General features: G+C 34.5%; 1 protein-coding gene across 1 annotated transcript in view; it reads right to left on the minus strand.

Annotated features, from left to right (window-relative positions):
* The window catches only part of LOC144968597 (dynein axonemal heavy chain 5-like), a 98,329-nt gene that overhangs the window by 76,328 nt on the left and 2,001 nt on the right, over window positions 1-20,000 (minus strand). Inside the window, exon 2 of the mRNA XM_078907099.1 lies at window positions 12,800-12,963. Within this exon, the coding sequence (XP_078763225.1) occupies window positions 12,800-12,963 (164 nt within the window). The remainder of the gene's footprint in view (window positions 1-12,799; window positions 12,964-20,000) is intronic.

A 20,000-nucleotide genomic window follows, 5' to 3' on the forward strand; every position in this document is an offset into this window, starting at 1 on the left:
ATGATCGGTCATTTCACGTCGGGAATCACCATCTGGTCGCTCCTATTGCCAGATCCATTAGCACACATCTACACACTTTATCACCGGACGGATTTTAGTCGTTGATGGCTCAAAAGATTCGTCTCGGTAAGTACTTAGCGATAAGAATAAAACATTATCCAAAAGATAGCAAGACATTTAAGGACTACTTTATTTACCTCTTAATCAACGACCTGGTGCAGATACAACTAATTGTGACCCAATCGCCTCAAGGCGGTATTAAGTCGGGGTAATTCAGATTTAAAAAAGTGGATTTAAAGAGCGCATCAGTGTTTCTTCCTTTCCATCTTCCTCTTTTAAAAATGACACGATGAGTCACATATACATTGTAGAAAGAAAGAACCAATGATTAGATAGAAATTCAGTTTCGTCGTTAAGAGATTAAAGCAATTGTAACCCATTGTCACAAAAAGTTTTTATATCGGAAAAAGTATGAATGTTAAAAGTTGAATTATAGTCTAAAACATGAGATTTGGGTTACGTTTATGTATTCTATTCTATGTGCACATATTTTGCAGGTCTGAAAACCGAACGCAATTAATTATGGGCCGGATTTCATATTGTTGTAATGGATAACATTTTGTTTTGGTTTGAGAGTATTTTCAATATAACAATGAGCCCAAAACGACTTGGATTATATCAGACCTGAAAATAAGTAGATGTCGGTTTTTATTTGAGTAAAATGAATGAAAATATTTGAAATGAATAAAATCGATGGTCGGCGGGAAAAAAACAACTTTTAAAGTCTCGATTTTCACGATCGGCGGATCAAAACTCTGAAGTCTACATACGAGCTTTGCGCATCATGTTTTATTTTTAATTTTGGCGGATTAGACCTCTAAAATTAGATAGTGTATAAGCGCGAAATTTCGTTATTCTGATCATATAACTTTTAATTCACTTTTTGGAATCCCCTTCACTCCGACATAATACCAAATTGATGCAGTGGGTTACAACTACAGTCTTCACGTCTGTTGAAAGCCGTTACAGTTGCGTGTTTTCCTCATAATTTGATTTCTTTAGACGCCGATAAGTGTTTTGGTAAAGATCTGAGATATGCTTGGATGGTTCATTTGATATCACGTTAAATGGAACAAGTATTAAAAGTCAATCAAACTTATTGATATGCTTGATACTATAATTTCAAATGGAGGTTGATTGCTTTCGATATGGTAAAATATCATCATTTCCACATAAATAAAACACGGTATGATATAAACACTTAGCATTGAATGTAGCATTATCTAAATGTAAAACAAATGTAACAAAACTGTGAAAATGTTATTAATTGTGTGACTTCTTTTATACCCTGTTTTTGTTTATAGTTTAAATTATTTTTTTATATATTGTTCTACTATTATTTTTGTTATATGTTCCTTTTTGTTTTACTTTTGATGGGGGGAGGGGGGGGGGGGCGAACATCATACCGAAACTACTATCAACATGACCACCATGATCATCACTATCACCAACATAACCACCACCACCACCATCATCAAATATGATAATAGTATTAATGATGATGATGATAATAATAATAATAATAATAATAATAATAATAATAATAATTATTATTATTATTATTATTATTATTATTATTATTATTATATTATTATATTATTATAATAATAAATAATAATAATGATGATGACAATAATAATATAATAATAATAATAATAATAATAATAATATAATAATAATAATAATAATAATAATAATAACAAAAAATAATAATAATAATAATAATAATAATAATAATAATAATAATGATAATAATAATAATAATAATAATAATAATAATAATAATAATAATAATAACAATAATAATAATAATAATATTATTATTATCATTATTTATTATTATATTATTATATTATTATTATTATTATTATTATTATTATTATTATTATTATTATTATTATTATTATTATTATTATTATTATTATTATTATTGTTATTATTATTATTATCCTCATCATCATCAATATTATTATTACAATACACAGCATTGTCTTATCAATCGTTATTATCGTTCGTGACAAGAGCTTTATCATTCTCCTCTCAACATTCCAATAACCTATATGCTTTATTCGACTATAACGGAGACCTCCCGTTATTTAACACAACACGAAACAATAACAAACAATGCATTGTTATCGTGTATCCAAGCACCCGCCTTACTTAACAAAGCGCAGTGGCTGTGTCACGTTTACAAAAGGGACAAAAGTAATGCAAGACAATTTGAACATATGCAATCGATAATATAAATTCGCATAGACAAACCAAGGTACCGCATGAAACCCCCCACTATAACTGATTATCTGTGTTTTGCTTGATTAGTCAATCCCTGATTTACTGATTAATCTCATTGGAAGGCCCGCCTGCTACTGTTCGTACGAGCCACTCAACACTGCACTGCTTATTCCTAAACAATGATAAATTGCGTTTTAATTATTTTTTAAAACCAGAAATGATAATCTTAAACCTTATTCTTATTGTTGTTGGTGGTGGTCTTTGTTTGTTTTTGTTTTTGTTTTATTTTTTCTTGTTAAAGTTGAGGATTAGATATCTAAATTCATAAAAAAAATAATTTAATCTGGCCAAAATGAAAATAATTTATTTTTTTTTGTAAGTAGGACTGCAGTATGCGTGGCACTGGCACCATTGTTAGAATGTTAGTGTTGGATGAAATAGATTTGGGAAGAAGTAGTTCGGAGTACTGTAGCTACGATGTTCGATTTATTATAATTGCTAATATTATTGACTGTGACAGGGTAGTTGGGGTTTCATCAATGTTTGGAACCGACCGTAGTTGGGAATCAACAACTTCTAAAAACCGCCATATTGTCTAGTGGTTTCGGATTGATTTCTTGATTGATGAAACAGTCGATATTTTTTCATCATTATTACTTAAATTATAATGCAAACATATATTTGTTTATCTATTTTATGTATATGTCTATTTATGTATTTATTTATGTATTTGTTTATAGTCATTTGTTTATTTATTCTTTTATTTAGTCATTCATTAAATTAATATTTATTTATCGATAAATCCATTCATCAATTTCATATTTCTAATCGTTCGGATTCTTTCGGGTAAATTATATCTTTCTATGCAAAAAAAAAAAATCATATTCAGAACAGTCTGAATTTTTATTTTACAAAAGAAATTAAAACAGTTATAAATTTATGTTTGTTCCCCTGCGCACTATTGTACATTTTCTTTTTATCTTTCGTCACCCTTCATTGGTCTCGCCATTGCTTATCAAGCGTGGCAACTGAAATAGGATTAAAGCCAGTGTTCTCTCCACTCGGATTCAACAAGCAATGCGTCGTCGAATCTCTGTGATTGAATCGGATTAAGCGAATTAAAGGACTGTGCTTTACCCAACCATGTTTTTGAAGTAGCTATGTAATGTAATCGGTCCCCAAAATTCCCTCTAGTTACAGTGGAATCGGCATAAAGTCTACACTCTTATATTCAACTTCTACTTAAAGTCGACACATTTTGTTGGTCACAAATTTTCTGGTGTTTATCAAAGTGCGTTCCATTGATAGTCAATCTTCCTTAAAGTCAACCAAACTTTCTGGTCCGCCGGTGTTGCCTTTATCAGAATTCCATTGTATTTGTTACAGCGAGACTATTGATATGTTGGAATAAATTGAATGCCTGAGAAGGGCCACGCATATTATAATAGATTGCGATTTTAATCCCACTTTATACAGAGATTGTATTAGAAAAGACGAGAACATTTCATATTTTCCGCTGTCCTTTTTATCATTTTTGTTCTCCAGATAAATCGGCTGATTCGGTGAGAATGAGTATCACTATTGGCGTGTATTTTGACAGAAACAAGCAAACAAGAAATACTGTTGGTGCGTTTCTAATAGTAAGGGGGGTTTCGATAGCTCAGTTGGTAGAGCACTCGCTTTACACGCAAAGGGACTGTGATCAATCCCGGGTACAGTCGAGATATTTTTCTGACCCTCCTGTCCACCCAGCAGTGATTGTGTAGCTGGGTCTCTCAAATCTGGCGGAAAGTACTGGCGATAGATTAGCGCCCTATCAAAAGGATAGCAAGCAATTGCCTTTGTCCATTTCTCGCTTTAAAAACCGTGATAAACTCCAGCTCCGTGGACATAATGGCTCTGAAGGACTACTTTCCCTAATAGTAATGGTGACAAGCCTTGTGTTAGTTTCTTATAATATATTTAAACACGAACACTCCTCGATTTCTTATTTGTTTTAGGAAGGGCGATGAGAATCAAGAATTAAGAAATAATCCCATTGTGATAAATATATATATAACCGGTTTAATACTTACACAATGTATTTTGAGATAATATGAGTATGAAAAAATATCGCTATCATGGGATTTTGTAGTGGATAACAACTTATAAATTGACGCCTGTGTTTCGGTGGGAAATAAATAAGCATGTTTGCGCGTTGGACGATCTCAGATCGTCGATATTTTCCTAATGGACATATTGAATTTGATGAATCAACAGACAAGAGAGATTCGCCCAAAACAATGTCAACTACTAACTGGTGCTGCCGCTGCACATGGCGGTATTTCTATGGGGATTGCCACAAATAATCTGACATTTTTCAGTTGCTCTAATATTCAATCATCTGTTCTGTGACAGTTGAGAGCAAGAGTTTGTCGAGATTGAATTGAACATATGGCGGCCGCCTAGACTGGTTAAAAATAATAAAATTAAAATGCTACGGTTGTCAGAGCAATATGGAAAATTGAGTATAAATTCATAATGACTGGCAATTTTGTTTGTTTGCTTGCTTGTATTGTTTTGTTTGTTTTTGTATTTGTTAGGTTTGTTGTTTTGTTTTTGGACGGGGGGGGGGGGGGGGGGGGGGGGGCACTGATCTGTTCGTAACACATACAGTGATTGACAAAATGATTATTTTTATGTTTAAATAGTATAATTGACTGGCTGTGATGATAAGAAACTGATAAACCCAAATGATAGTTATTGAATACACACTTATTAAATGTTGGTCAATTAATTTATACGCAAATTGATTGATTGATTGACTTCTTGGCTGACCGATAAGTTGATGGAGAATCCTGTTTATTTGGTTGACCCATAAAGTTGTTTATCGGTTGTACGATTATTGGAATTGATTGAATGGTGGACCTAATCCTACTCGTTTAAAAAATGGTACAATGTTGATGGTACTGATAGACAAAATAACTGTCTGAAATATAACAGCAATGTGTACCAAGACGTGGGTATAGAGCAGTAAAGTTAGGTGCCCCAAACGTAAACAATAACAAGTTGCTAGTGATTTCCGTTAGGGACCGGAATAATTTACGCACAATATAGGTCTCCCAATGATGTAGTTTGAGTTGTAGGCAATACACTTTCAGTATTGAAAATATGTTTACATAAAATCTAACAGTTGCAGAAATAATAATATAAGGCTAAATTATTATGAAAATCAGGCTCCGAATAATTCTCGTTTTGTTCACACCAGCGCAATAATTTGCTCTGGTCTAAAAATAGATAGACTGTAACTTTTGATAAATTTTAGAAAATTTTACCTTTTGTTCCATAAAATATCCATATCTAGACATTATTTGATGCATGATCGAGTATTTATGAATATGTGTTTCTTTTGCCACCTAACAGCCAAATTTTAAAGGTTATTTTTTTCTATTATTTACATTGGAACGTGAGCTGTCAAGACAGGAACATGTGGTTTGCCACGTGCTTCTCGACCTTTGTTTACTTTTGGGGCACCTAACTTTACTGCTCTATTTAAAAGATTGGGTGTGGGTGTATCATCAAGTAATACGGAATCGATTACATTCCCTAGTCTCGATGACCGCCAAATCTATCGAACTCAGACAAAACATTTTTTTTTAATTTGGCGAGAAAATCTTTTACTTTGAATACCTTTCGATTAGTTTGACCCTCAACGTGTCAAAGAGTTTCAAACTTTAGAGCTCAAATAAGTCTCGCGTTTAAAACTTTTTGACAAGTTGGTGGTCATTCTAATTGATAGATATTTGGAGTAAGGTTGTTGTGTTTGTTTTTTTTGCCAAAATGAAAAAAAGGGTTTTGTCAGCGCACGGCAGAAATTCTTCGATAGGGCCTCGGTCTTTCCTCAAGAGGATTAAAGCTCCCAACAACATTCGTAAATAGAGGAGATTCTTACGATATGAGCTGGTTATTTATGTTTGATTTGATTTAAGCTTTCTTCATATCAAGCCGGCATGCTGTGTTATAGGCAACAACACAAATAACGAAAAGGAAAACTATATCACCCGCTTTATCAACGAACAAGGGAAGTGGCTTGATACTGTTGCCAGATTTATTACTCTATCAAATATCGCATTTTTATTGTTAGAGATCTTGCTCATCTGTTGAATGAATTGTTTTTGAAAATAACTGAGCTTTTCTTTTGCGCAATATCCACTTAATACTCTTAGCGCTCTACAAGAGGTCCCAAGCCAACAGCAATACTTACTTGACATGTAGGACGAAACATGACGCTATTAAGACGCTATTTGAGACAGTGCTGTTACAGGCCAAATATTTCACACCTGACATTGGTAAGAGAATGGGAGTAAAGGGCTTTTTCTGAGGACTCAACTTTACACCGATTCATCGAGGACTCAAACCAAGGACCTACAGGCCAGAAACCGGATGCCATACCACAAAGCCACACATCTAGATATTCATATTATAATATTTCAGAAGCAACTAATTACTACTATCAAGTTGGAACTCGTCTGCTTTCTTTTTTTTTATGTCTGCTACAAAGTGTTAAAAGTTATCATCTTCACCAATCTTTTAATCTCTTAATGATATCAATTCATAACCCAGGATAAAAGATAATGGACAGATATTTAAAATCACGAGTCCTTGGAAACAGGACATCATTCAGTTTACTGTAACGGGACACTGGCTCTAAGAATCGCGCGTTAAGTATATTTTTTTTAAATTACTTTCCATCAGACATATTTACATTGCGTCCAGCTACCCAATCACGGTCATGTGGACATGCGGAGTCAAACCCAAGTTTTGCATGTGTCAGTAAGACTGACTGAAGCCCCTCACACTTTTTGAACGCTTCCATGACACATCGACACTCCTTTCTTTCCCCCAGAATCCTATATCTTTAGAGATAAATATTTATTATTTATTATTGGCATTGTATGCAGACTCCGACATAGGATAATAATATGCCCAGGCTAGACCTTTAAATAGCTTTCTTTGTTTACAGACTGTTTAGTTTGGAAAAACCATATTGATTGTCCTTAATGTGTATTTAAAAAGTCCTAGCATAAGAGATAAGACCCTTGATGAACGGTGGAAAACTCATGCCTGCAGTATGGATATTTCATAAATGCAAGTTTTATGTTTCAGAAAAAGGAAAAGAAGGAAATCAATTTGCATTTAGGATAGCTATGAATCAGGTCGATGTGGTAACAATAGCCGTTATTTTTCATGCTTCTTATTCTTGTTGCGATTGAACCTTCTTGTAATAATATGAGAAAGTGTTAGGAATGTAGTCACGCCCTTTCTATAGAAGTTCTATTGCGAAAAGCTACACCCAGTAGAAAGTGAATAACATTAAGAAATAGATATAGACATTTATGTTGAGTACTCTGTTGATCTGCTGTTGTCAATGTTCTTCATGTCTTATTTATTCCCCTATCAGGCTATATGAAATCGATTTTCCGTTTCGTACAGCACAAGTCGTCCGCAAATCGTTTTTAATCATTGCACTCTAAAACTAAAATTAACAGCCGCGACCTGAAAATACAACCCGTACTCTAAAAAATAGAACACGTTTTTCCCCCAAAAAAATCTGGCCAGAACGTTGTCCCTTCAAATGTCCATCGATTAAATCATTCTAACAGATCGTTGAAGACCGAGTTTTTTAAAACAATTCTTTAAACGTGTTTCTTTTTCTGAAAACGCAGAGCTAACATTTTACACCTACACATGAGTCGAATGGGGCAACGTCTGTAGAAGCTCCTGCTTGCCAATGGAAATGACGTTGCTGTCATCGTCTACTTTTTTACTGAGAAGCATGTGATTGTAATTTTTTTTACAATACCCTTTTTTTCTATATGATTTTTTAAACCGTGTCATTGAGGCTTTTTCCTATATAGAAAAAAATATATAATATAGTAATTGCCTAATGGCATGAGGAGACATATGGATTCCGATAACAAAGATCAAAGTGGGAAGCAATAAAAATATGGGGCAATGACCCGCCAACTACACTTAACAACAATAATAATTATAATAATAATTATTAGTATCAACATAAGAATAAGGGGGCTCCAAGTGTAGGAAACATAGCCCAAACCCTAATGGTCAGAGTCAAAGAACTTACTACTAATAATACTGACTGAATCAATCAGCACACCCTGTGTTCAACACATAGGCATGGTACTTCATTCCTGTGTTCAATTGAATGATGCATACGATAGTAAAGAGAAGAAGGGAGAAAAAACGGATAAAAAAGACAGACTGAGCAGAAGAGAACACAAAGAAGCAATAGGAACCAAGTGACAAAAGGAGATCGGACTGGATCGCTCCACGGTTGATTGGATCGATAATAAGCCATACTTGGTGTGGTAAGCACAGTTTCAGGGTCTGTTACCTTGTGCCGTAAACCGTCGCTGTATTATGACCGTCGCCTATTTTTAAAGAATATACCTTACTAAAAATTTCACATATACATCAATAACCACGCTGCAAAATAAGTGCCATGTATTATTATTATTATTATTATTATTATTATTATTATTATTATTATTATTATTATTATTATTATTATTATTATTATTGGGAAATCCAGGTGAAATAAAGATATATCTAATGCGGTTTGTTATACGATAAGTTTTCCCAAGTAATCTTCGCTGATTAAACAGCTTACTTGCTGGTATCAAGCTTCCGAGCAATATTTAGACCTTTAAAATTGCACTGCAAATGCAAACTATCAGGAAAATACCGTATTTTTCTTGTTTTTTTTTTTTTGTTTTTTTGTTTTTTTTTTTCTCTTTTGAATGCGCACACCAACAACAATACTAAGAATGAATGACGTATTCAGTTTACTTGAAGAAGAATGGAGAAGTTTAATGTTTACGGTTCATGTGCAAACACCCTCATACTTGAGACATGAATCTCGACGAAATTCAGTGTCACACTGGTCTAGTTAAATAACGGGTGTATTTTTTTTCTCGATCTTTTTTTAAATTTTGATATGCAACAGCAATCAACGACACCTTTTAATGGATATGATATGATTGAGTCTGAATAGGAAATGCAGATTTCATACTGTTTTGTTTATCAATGCTTTCGTATTTGTCAGATACATATTGGGAATAATTTATTCGCTCCGTATTAAAGGAAACATTTCGAATGGTTGTCGCCGAACAGTCAATTGAATACACTAGATACTGTAACCATGTTAAATATTTTGAAGGTTCCTTGTGCTTGTCTGCAGTTTTGTATACGCGCATTTTTTTTAAAACACTTGAGTCTTTAATATAACAGGACTTCGTATTGCCTGGAGATTTTGATCTAAGCCATCCACACCAACGACACCACCCCCTCCTCCTAAACACACACATACACACACATTCAAATACACACTCACACACACACACGCACACACACACACATGCGCGCGCACGCACACACACACACACACAAGCAAGCAAGCGGGCACAAATACATGTACGCACACAGATGATGAAAAAAATTATTGGCTTTAATTGATTCGATTATACGGTATTGGTAAAGAACTATTTGCTGGCATAACATCAACTAAATTAATGTATGCGATATATCAATGAAATTTCATCTCCCGTCAAACTGTATCTATTTTACACGATTGGGTTGTGCGGTACTCGCCCACTTACATTGCACTGATTCACCACCCGTCCAGTGCAAACGTCCAGTCACATGGTACTGCCCGGTGACGAAACCACCCATGTGTGTTAAGATAGACTCGAGGATTAGGTAGAGAATCATAAGACTGGGAGTTCAACGATCAGCTGTTGCTCTGACCGCATCCCAATCTTAATTAGGTTGTCCACAAATAAACACACCGTTGCTACAAAGCAGCCTGAACGAACTTGACAACACGAGTTGAATACGTCAAAGTAGTCAACTGAATCAATAACAGACTATTGGACAGCCATTCGTCACCGAATAATCGGCTACCTAATTGGTATCGCATATGTTGGAAGAAGGGAAAAGGGGGGGGGGGGGGGGAGCAGTTTGTGCTCACGCCATCGATCTTTGTGAAATTATGCCAACCCCCTACTGCTCAGTCTGGGAATCGTGCAAATCAATAGGACGGTAAACGTCAATTAAAGAAAAACTACTCCATCAAAATTATGGCTGTGATAGGACATGTCCCTGTACTCCTCCTCCAGCCCCCCCCCCACCCCCACCCCCCACCCCCTCCCCTCCAACCCTAATCTAGAGTAGACATTCACTTTTTCTCAGAAAATATTATAAGAATAGTATTAGTTTAAGTAAATTGTAAGCACGAATTAAAGCAAATATCTATCGGCGTTACAGACTTTCATTGTCAACATATGGACATAATCACTTTTAAGCTTACAGGGGAAGTGTGGTACGGCCGTAACGATTATACTTTGTACCCAAAAGATATACCGAGTTCGATTCCACATCGAGCTGTGTGGCCTTAAGAAAAACTCACCCTAATTCACTTTTAGGCGTGGCACGGCGGATAACGCCGGGGTTATTCGTGTTTTCCATTACAATAGACTCTAAAGATATAATTCTTTCGCGGATGAATGAAGTGAATTTTATTTTTAATTTCTCTGACAATCTCTTCCCTTCCAACTTCCCATTTTCATTTATTTTGTCCAAATTTTGTTGCTCTTCTTATAATATTGGTCATAAAGGGGGAACCTAATACTTTCATCATTATTCATCTTATCTACCACTGAAGCTAACCATTCAATATTACAAACGCTATTCAATCAGTTTCACGCGTAGCAACTATTATGCCTTTTGCATTGTAAATGTAGATCTCTCTTGTTGACTACACCTAGTGTGTTTATATCATTACATTGTTCGACTATGTGTGCTAGAAATATGATATTCGCGTTCCGATCGGAGGTTCAGGGTGCGAGTCCCGCTCTGAGCGGCGCATAGTTGAATCCTTGGGAAAAGGATCTTTACCCTCATTATCTCAATGTACTCAGGTGTAAATCGAGTACATGGCCGTTAACAGCGTTGGCTCTCTCTCTCTCTCTCTCTCTCTCTCTCTCTCTCTCTCTCTCTCTCTCTCTCTCTCTCTCTCTCTCTCTCTCTCTCAAAAAAAAATAAAAAATAAAAAATATTAAAAAAAGTACTATCCCCTAACAGGCGTCAGGTCACATGTTTAAGTATCGTTGTTCGCTTAGGACCCCTTGTAAATCACTTGGGGTACGTTTAGTGGATATTGCGTTTTATAAATTATGCTCAAGCTTTGCTGTTGTTTTGTTTTGTTTATTTTTGTTAACATGTTTTTTGTTGTTTTTTTGTTTTGTTGATTTTTGTTAACATGTTTTTTTTTAGTTTTGTTTTGTTTTTTTGTTGTTTTTTTTTTTTTTTTTTTTTGGGGGGGGGGGGGGGGGTTTGCTTTGTTGTATTTTTTTTCTTTTTTTTTTTTTTTGGGGGGGGGGGGGTGCTTTTTTATTACACACTGTGCAACGTTATGCTGTATAAACTAACCGGTCTGAAATTGATTATTTTTACTGGAGATCTCGCCATCAATCTAAAATCGTTAAAAGGTTTTAAAAACTCAACCTCATTGTGATTTTGTTTTTGTTATCGAGAGCAATGAACACAACAAAAACTGATGACAAAGGGACAATCAGCAGCTAAAAACTTCAAGACTGTGCTTTCAGTGAGAGTTGATTTTAAATAGATTTTCATCTCCTTTATTAATCAATGTAAAATATTTTATTTGAAAAAAAAGAAAGTTTTCGTTTTTTTTCAAAAATGAAAAAAGAATTCTAAACCATTCACTTCGTTTCGTTATCGTAGATAATTCTTCTTCCGATCCAAAAGCTTGCAGATTAAAATCTTTTATACACCAGGTACACTTGGATTTTTTCAAGGATTCAAATTTTAGTTGTGGTTTGTTTGTAATTGTCTTTCGTAGTTCATTTAATTGTATAGACCGACTAAATTTTCGGATTTCCATTTTTCTCTGGAAAAACACCTTTTAAAAAGTTGGTAAGAAAACTCGTTCTTCAAATATCGATCGATTTAAATGACCCTCATCTTGGCAAAAACTCTTAAACCTTGGACCTCGTGAAGTGGCTATTGGTACTAGATTTATTTTGGGGGCCAGGGTCGGGTGCACGTTCTATAATATATTCCTGCATAAAGATAATTTCAGTAAATTAAATCAAGACAAAAGTAAACGAATAAATATTGAGAAAGGCTGTATTAAACCTAAAGAAATATTGTGGAGCCCATCCATAGCCTAAAGAAGTTAATGTAGTAACAGTTAAATCAGAGCCATGAGGTCTTCTTGCACTCAAGCGGCCCAGTCGGAGTTTATCCCGTTTCCTTTGAGTAGGAAGCTAGTCTATCGCACCCAGCTACCCATTCACACCTAGGTAGACGGGGGTCGACTGCATCTGGGATTGGTGCCAGTCTTTTTTACCCATTGCGTGTGAGGGCTCTGCCAGTTGAGCTCTCAGGACCCCCATTGACGAACTCTTTAAAGTAATTTTCTTACCGCCATTCTCCTTTCGTCTTTGTTAGCCTTGGCTTGTTTCTGCATCTCTTTCATTGCTTCTCCAGTCAGCACCATGTTGCCTTTGGCCTTAGGGGCAACTTTATTTGGTGTTTTCTGTGCTGAGGCTTTCTTATTCTTTTTATCATCCTCCTTCTTGTCGCCATCTGAAATGTAATGAAATATGGATGACGCTGATGTTGCCCCAGCCGCTGATGTACTTGTATGATAATGGTGACGATGTAAATGCTGGAAGTGGTGGATGACCCTGGAGATGGTCTTGGTAGCAGCAGCGGAAGCAGCAGCAGTAGTAGTAGTAGTAGTAGTAGTAGTAGTAGTAGTAGTAGTAGTAGTAGTAGTAGTAGTAGTAGTAGCAGTGGTAATAGTAGTAGTAGTAGTAGTAGTAGTAGTAGTAGTAGTAGTAGTAGTAGTAGTAGTATAGTAGTAGTAGTAGTAGTAGTAGTTAGTAGTAGTAGTAGTAGTAGAGAGAAGAAGAAGTAGTAGTAGTAGTAGTAGTAGTAGTAGTAGTAGTAGTAGTAGTAGTAGTAGTAGTAGTAGTAGTAGTAGTTGTTGTTGTTGTTGTTGTTGTTGTTGATGTTGTAGTGGTTGTAATAGTAGTAGTAGTAGTAGTAGTAGTAGTAGTAGTAGTAGTAGTAGTAGTAGTAGTAGTAGTAGTAGTAGTAGAAGTAGTAGTCGTAGCAGTAGTAGTTGTAGTTGTAGTAGTTGTTGTTGTTGTAGTAGTAGTAGGAGGAGAGGAGGAGGAGGAGGAAGAAGAGATAGCAGCTTGTAGCGGTGGACGAAGTAGCGACAGCAACACAAGTAGCAATACTGATGATGGATTATTGTTGAGAATCATAATGGTAGCAAAGGAGACAATGACAGCTATCGCCGACTAACACCTAAATAAACGGAATTGCTCGAATTTGACAATTAATTATTGTTTGCTCCGCTAAAATTATGACAATGACGATTGTTAAGGAAATGACAACCACTAATTATGTCACTAGCCTTTAACTTAAAAGAAGACAAACCGATAAAGAACTCTCTCTCTCTCTCTCTCTCTCTCTCTCTCTCTCTCTCTCTCTCTCTCTTTCTTTCTTTCTTTCTCTCTCTCTCTGTCGATCTCTCTCCCTTCTATCTATCTATCTATCTATCTATCTATCTATATGTCTGTCTTCTTCTACTTCTTTTTCTTTTCCTTCACTTTTATCATCATCATCATCATCATCATCATCATCATCATCATCATCATCATCATCATCATCATCATAAGTATTATTATTATTATTATTATTATTATTATTATTATTATTATTATTATTATTATTATTATTTATTATTATTATTATTATTATTATTATTTTATTATTTATTATTATTATTATTATTATTTTATTATTTATTATTATTATTATTATTATTATTATTATTATTATTATTATTATTATTTTATTATATTATTATTTATTTATTTATTATTATATTATTATTATTATATTATTATTATTATTATTATTATTATTATTATTATTATTATTATTATTATTATTATTATTATTATTATTATTATTATTATTATTATTATTTTTCATTCTTTTATCCTTCTTGTTGATTCATTTGAGAATAGTCTGTATCTTGGCCCGGTGTTGTGAGAAAGTCGTAATTATTGGCCCGTTTTAATGCCAACACCCCAAAACCTTCCTGTGTTACTATCAGAATATTAAAATATTCATAGGGTCAGAAATGCACCCTACACTGTAGCGTGACGGCCTCGAGGCCCAGAAAGAACACGCAGAATCCAAAATCAATGTAACTACTACCTACGTGTGCGTTTTCTATTCTTCTCACGTCTTGAACTCTGCGAATTAATTAACTCAAATCATCAGTAAGAACACTCAATTATTAACCGCAATTGTGTGACTCCGGGTACGCCGAAATGATTGAGTGTCAATGTGTCAAGTTAAGGAAACTAACTATTATAGAATGGCACGAGATCTGTTGACCGAAATAAATAGAGAAGTTTGAGTGTAATTGATGAGTCTTTTGAGCTGAGAGCCAACTAGATGACAACAAAAATACATGATTTAGACCCAAAATTAACGTGTATCTTGGGAGAGAGTAGAAGGAAAAGTAGATGACATGAGAAATAAGCACGTATAATAGTAATCTTAGTAGTAGTAGTAGTAGTAGTAGTAGTAGTAGTAGTAGTAGTAGTAGTAGTAGCAATAGTAGTAGTAGTAGTAGTAGTAGTAGTAGTAGTAGTAGTAGTAGTAGTAGTAGTAGTAGTAGTAGTAATAGTAGTAGTAGTAGTAGTAGTAGTAGTAGTAGTAGTAGTAGTAGTAGTAGTAGCAGCAGTAGTAGTAGTAGTTGATGGGGCCCATCATCTCAATCTGGCATTTAAGCCGGGGTGAGCCAGATGCCGAAGAGTCAAATTAAATTGATGATCAAGAATTAGAAATATTTGTTTTTCCTATAACATGTAGAAACTTTTGCGACAAACTAGCGTCCTATCGAAAGGATATCAAGCAATTGCTATTGTCTGTTTCACGCTATAGAAACCGAGATAAACTCCGACTCTATGGGCCAATGGCTCTGGATGACTACTATGTACTATGTATATGCAGAAACTATTCGTAATCTTCACTTCTCTCAATATAAAATATCAAATTAACCCGTTCCATAATTACTGACTATAATTTCACTATGCAGCATCTAAACCACCCCGATAAAAATGTTTTAAAACATTAACTATTTTAGCTAGAAGATCAAATTTGTCTTTCCATTTAATTTATTAGTCCCTCAGAGCAATAAGACCCACGGAGCCAGAGTTTATTCAGGTTTTAATAGCGTTAAATGGACAATATAGATTGCTTGCTACCCTCCGGATCGGACGCGAGTCTATCACAATGCACTTTCCAAAAGATACCCAACTACTCAATGGGTGGTTAGGAAGGGGGGGGGGGTTTCAGAAAAAATATTTACTTTATCTGGGATCGAACCCGATACCTTTGCGAGTAAAACGAGTGTTTTACCAACTGAGCTATCGGGACCCTCTTATAAAGTGTATGCTAATCACGAATTTCCACTGAATTCGATTTCAATAATATTTTTTTTTAATGTCATGTATGCACGTTTGTTTAGTAACGTAGGGTAGATGCTCAGAAGGAAGAGTCTGAAAAAAGCTTGCATCCTCGACTCATTTGTGATTGAGTGCCTGGTTACAGGCAGTGATATTGTAAGAGTACTAGTACAAAAAGGTTGCTTAACAAGCGACTGGTACTGTATGAAATAGAAATATGATTCCATATAGCCTTCTATGAATAATGAAATATTGTAAATCACGTTGAGCATGTTTAATCTGTGGTAATGCGCTATATAAATGGTCATGCGTATTTATTAATGTAATGTAATAAACCGGTGTTGGTTTATCTTGGCTAACAAACAACCGTAACTGTGGACTGTTAAAAAAAATAATGTTGAAAAATGAATATAACCAAAAAAAAAAACAAATAAATAAAAAAAAGAGAAAATATTAAATAAGGAACGTTTCTGGTTCAAAATCCTTCACAAGCCAATAATTTCTTCAGCCTGTTATTGGTTAAAGAAGGGTTTTGAGCCCAGAACGTTCTGCTGAGCATTATGTGGCTGTGAGCCATGGCGGATGTTGTAAACTGCTCGTATAATACAAGTAAGGCATCTTGTATGGTTTGTGGCCTGCTAGAAATAAATTAAGCATTGTGAGGTGTATTGCATGATAAAACTTCAAAACTGTCCTATAAAAACAGCTTTTTTATAACATTAATCTAACCTAACGATATGGGTTGTTGTTTTTTGTTTTTGTTTTTGTTTTTTATTTGTAATTGTTTTTTTTTTTTTTTTTTTTTTTGTTTGTTAGGTCTTTTAAAAAATTTTTCTCTTTTTTTTTCGTTTTTATCAGCAGTTCCTGAAATGAAACAAAATCTCGACCTTTTATAAAGAGCAATATCCACTAATCGTGCTCAAAACCTTTTAAAAGCCCGACATCACTTAACATGTTGATCGAAACATAACGCCTCACGGGCAAATGCATCTTTTTTTTTTTTTTTTGTTCCACATAACAGAGACAATGCTGTTTCTCGCCAGGTATTCATTTTACACCTGACTGCGGTGAGAGAATGTATGTAAAAGGCGTTTTCCAACGACTCAGCTTTGTGCCGCCCAAAATGGAACTCAAATCGGGGACCGAATGGTCCGTTGGCGAATGCTATAATATCATTAGACTCTAAACCAAAAAGTCCATATAAACAATGGGGTCGAGTTCAACCTATATATATATATATATATATATATATATATATATATATATATATATATATATATATATATATACATATATATATATATATATATATATATATATATATATATATATATATATATATATATGTATATATATATTTAAAAAACAACTAATCAGTGAAACGACATGAACAGACAAATATCAGTTTGTTGACTTAATGTGATAAGGACTGGACGAAGATAGAGAGGATAAGGGCTTAGGGAGTCTATACTGGCAAACTTATCACAGTATCAACAATTCACACGTTACTTTCATATACACAAGAGCAGAGCAATACAAGATAACAGAGGATATAGCTATAGGCGATTGCCATTGGAGGCGCCGAGAAATTTAGTAATCACTGCAGGGGATAATCAATAATTATAGAGGGTTGCTTGTATGTGGTTTGGGGGTGGGGGGGGGGGGGTGGGGGTGGAGGCTTAAGTCTTACTTGACACACTCTGCAAAACTGTGTCCCTAGGTTGCTGGTAAGATAGAGAGGGGAGCAAAATAAAAGATGATAATATAATAATAATAATAATAATAATAATAATAATAATAATAATAATAATAATAATAATAATAATAATAATAATAATAATAATAATAATATATCCCAATTGTAGGTCAATTTATTTCTATTTGTATAAACATATTCTAGGCCGAAGTATTCGATCCTCTGAGAAGCTTCAAATATTTGACAGCAACCTACATACAGTACATAATTCACGCACACATTACAATGATATCTGCTCGGCAATCAATTTGCAAATCCACAATAAAAGAGGTCCGATTTGGTAGACCGATCAGTGATCAATGTTGACCCCCATTATCAATGTCCAAACACTGGCCAATCCGAACGATTGGCTATTGGTGGCACCCGTTGACGATCGAGTGTCTGACCAAACACAATGGATTTAGTGTGAATGGAGTGGACATTGCACCAAGTTAAACAGTAGACCATCGACGGAATCCTTTCAAAGTAAGATAAATAGTAAATGGTCGATTGAGAGGAGTGTTGAGAAATCTTTACTTTGATAGCTTGAAGTGTTATGGCCATGGCCCATAAACCTTTACCTTATCATTGTGTCATGGAGTGGGTAACATTAATGAGGCTTGACAGCAGTGTTTTAGAATTGCATTGTGGTGATTTATTTGACAACAGGTCTAGATACAATCTACACAAGTCTCACGATCAAATCTCAGCGAGAGAAATAATGTAGAAGAGTGACACTCTTACCTTCTTCAAGTCTCATATGTTTTGGGGTTTGTTTGTTGTTGTTGTTTTTTTTTTTTTATTTTTTTTTTTTTTTGTTTTTCCAAAAACCTCTGCGTACTTTAATGTGAATTTTAAAAATAATAATGAAATAATAATGAGAATAGAAGAAAGAAATAAGATGATAAAATAATGCCATGGCCACCGGGGTTTGATAGCGCTTGCAACACTTAGTGATAGTATCGGTGCCCAGGAAAGGGGACATGTCAAACCTAATGATTACAAGCGATTATAAATCAAGGCCTAAGAAAAGTTAAGACAAAAAAGATTAGTTCGGAGAACATAGGAAGATATACCAAGAGACCACTTTAAAATCCACCCCAAACACAGACACTGGAACCATGTCAAGAGGGATACAGTTTTCTGATTGCATACTGATGTTAGTTCGCTTGATTTTATTTTATGTACTAGCCGTGTGTGGTTTTTGTAATTATGAATAATTTCACCTCCAATAATATATTGCATTATATCATATAGCGAAGTATAAATTGTTTCTAGATATCATTGTCTAATTCATATTGTTGTTGATGTTAGTTTCTTTCAGTTACCGTGTTCTCAGTGTGGTGGTTTCAATTGCGACAACTATCTATATCGCTGCACCATTATTCTTTAGTTCTTGACAGAATTTACTGTCAATCGTACTGAACAAGTCTTTACCATACAAATCTCCTCCGTGTGGAATATAATGGGGAAAAAAAAGTTTATTACGTTATAAATTTGCATTTCGCATAATATTATCATTGATAATAATAATAATAATAATAATCCTCAACACTTCCCCTTCAACCAATCATTCAACATTGCCTCCCTTGCCTTAAACACATATACAAACACACACACACACACACACACATACACACACACACGCACACATTATATATATACTACAATTGTTATATTTGCATTCAACAAGAAGACAAGACGTTTTTTATTACTACTAGCTTACGACTACTACTACTACTACTACTACTACTACTACTACTACTACTACTACTACTACTACTACTACTACTACTACTACTACTACTACTACTACTACTACTACTACCATCACTACTACTACTACCACTACCCCTACTACTACTACTACTACTACTACTACTACTACTACTACTACTACTACCACTACTACTACTACTACTACTACTACTACTACTACTACTGCTACTACTATTACTTCTACTACTACTACTACTACTACATGTATTACTACTACTACTACTACTACTACTACTACTACTACTACTACTACTACTACTACCACATCTACTACTACTACTGCTACTACTACTACCTACTACTGCTATTACTACTACCTACTACTGCTACAATACTACTACTACTACTACTACTACTACTACTACTACTGCTACTACTACTACTACCTACTACTGCTACTACTACTACTACTACTACTACTACTACTACTACTACTACTACTACTACTAATACTACTACTACCACATCTACTACTACTACTACTACTGCTACTACTACTACTACCTACTACTGCTACTACTACTACTACTACTACTACTACTACTACTACTACTACTACTACTACTACTACTACTACTACTACTACTACTACTACTACTACTAACTTATTA

Source organism: Berghia stephanieae, chromosome 3 (assembly GCF_034508935.2).
Source record: "Berghia stephanieae isolate SIO BIC M18660-M18661 chromosome 3, UCSD_Bste_1.3, whole genome shotgun sequence".
Lineage (NCBI taxonomy): Eukaryota > Metazoa > Mollusca > Gastropoda > Nudibranchia > Aeolidiidae > Berghia > Berghia stephanieae.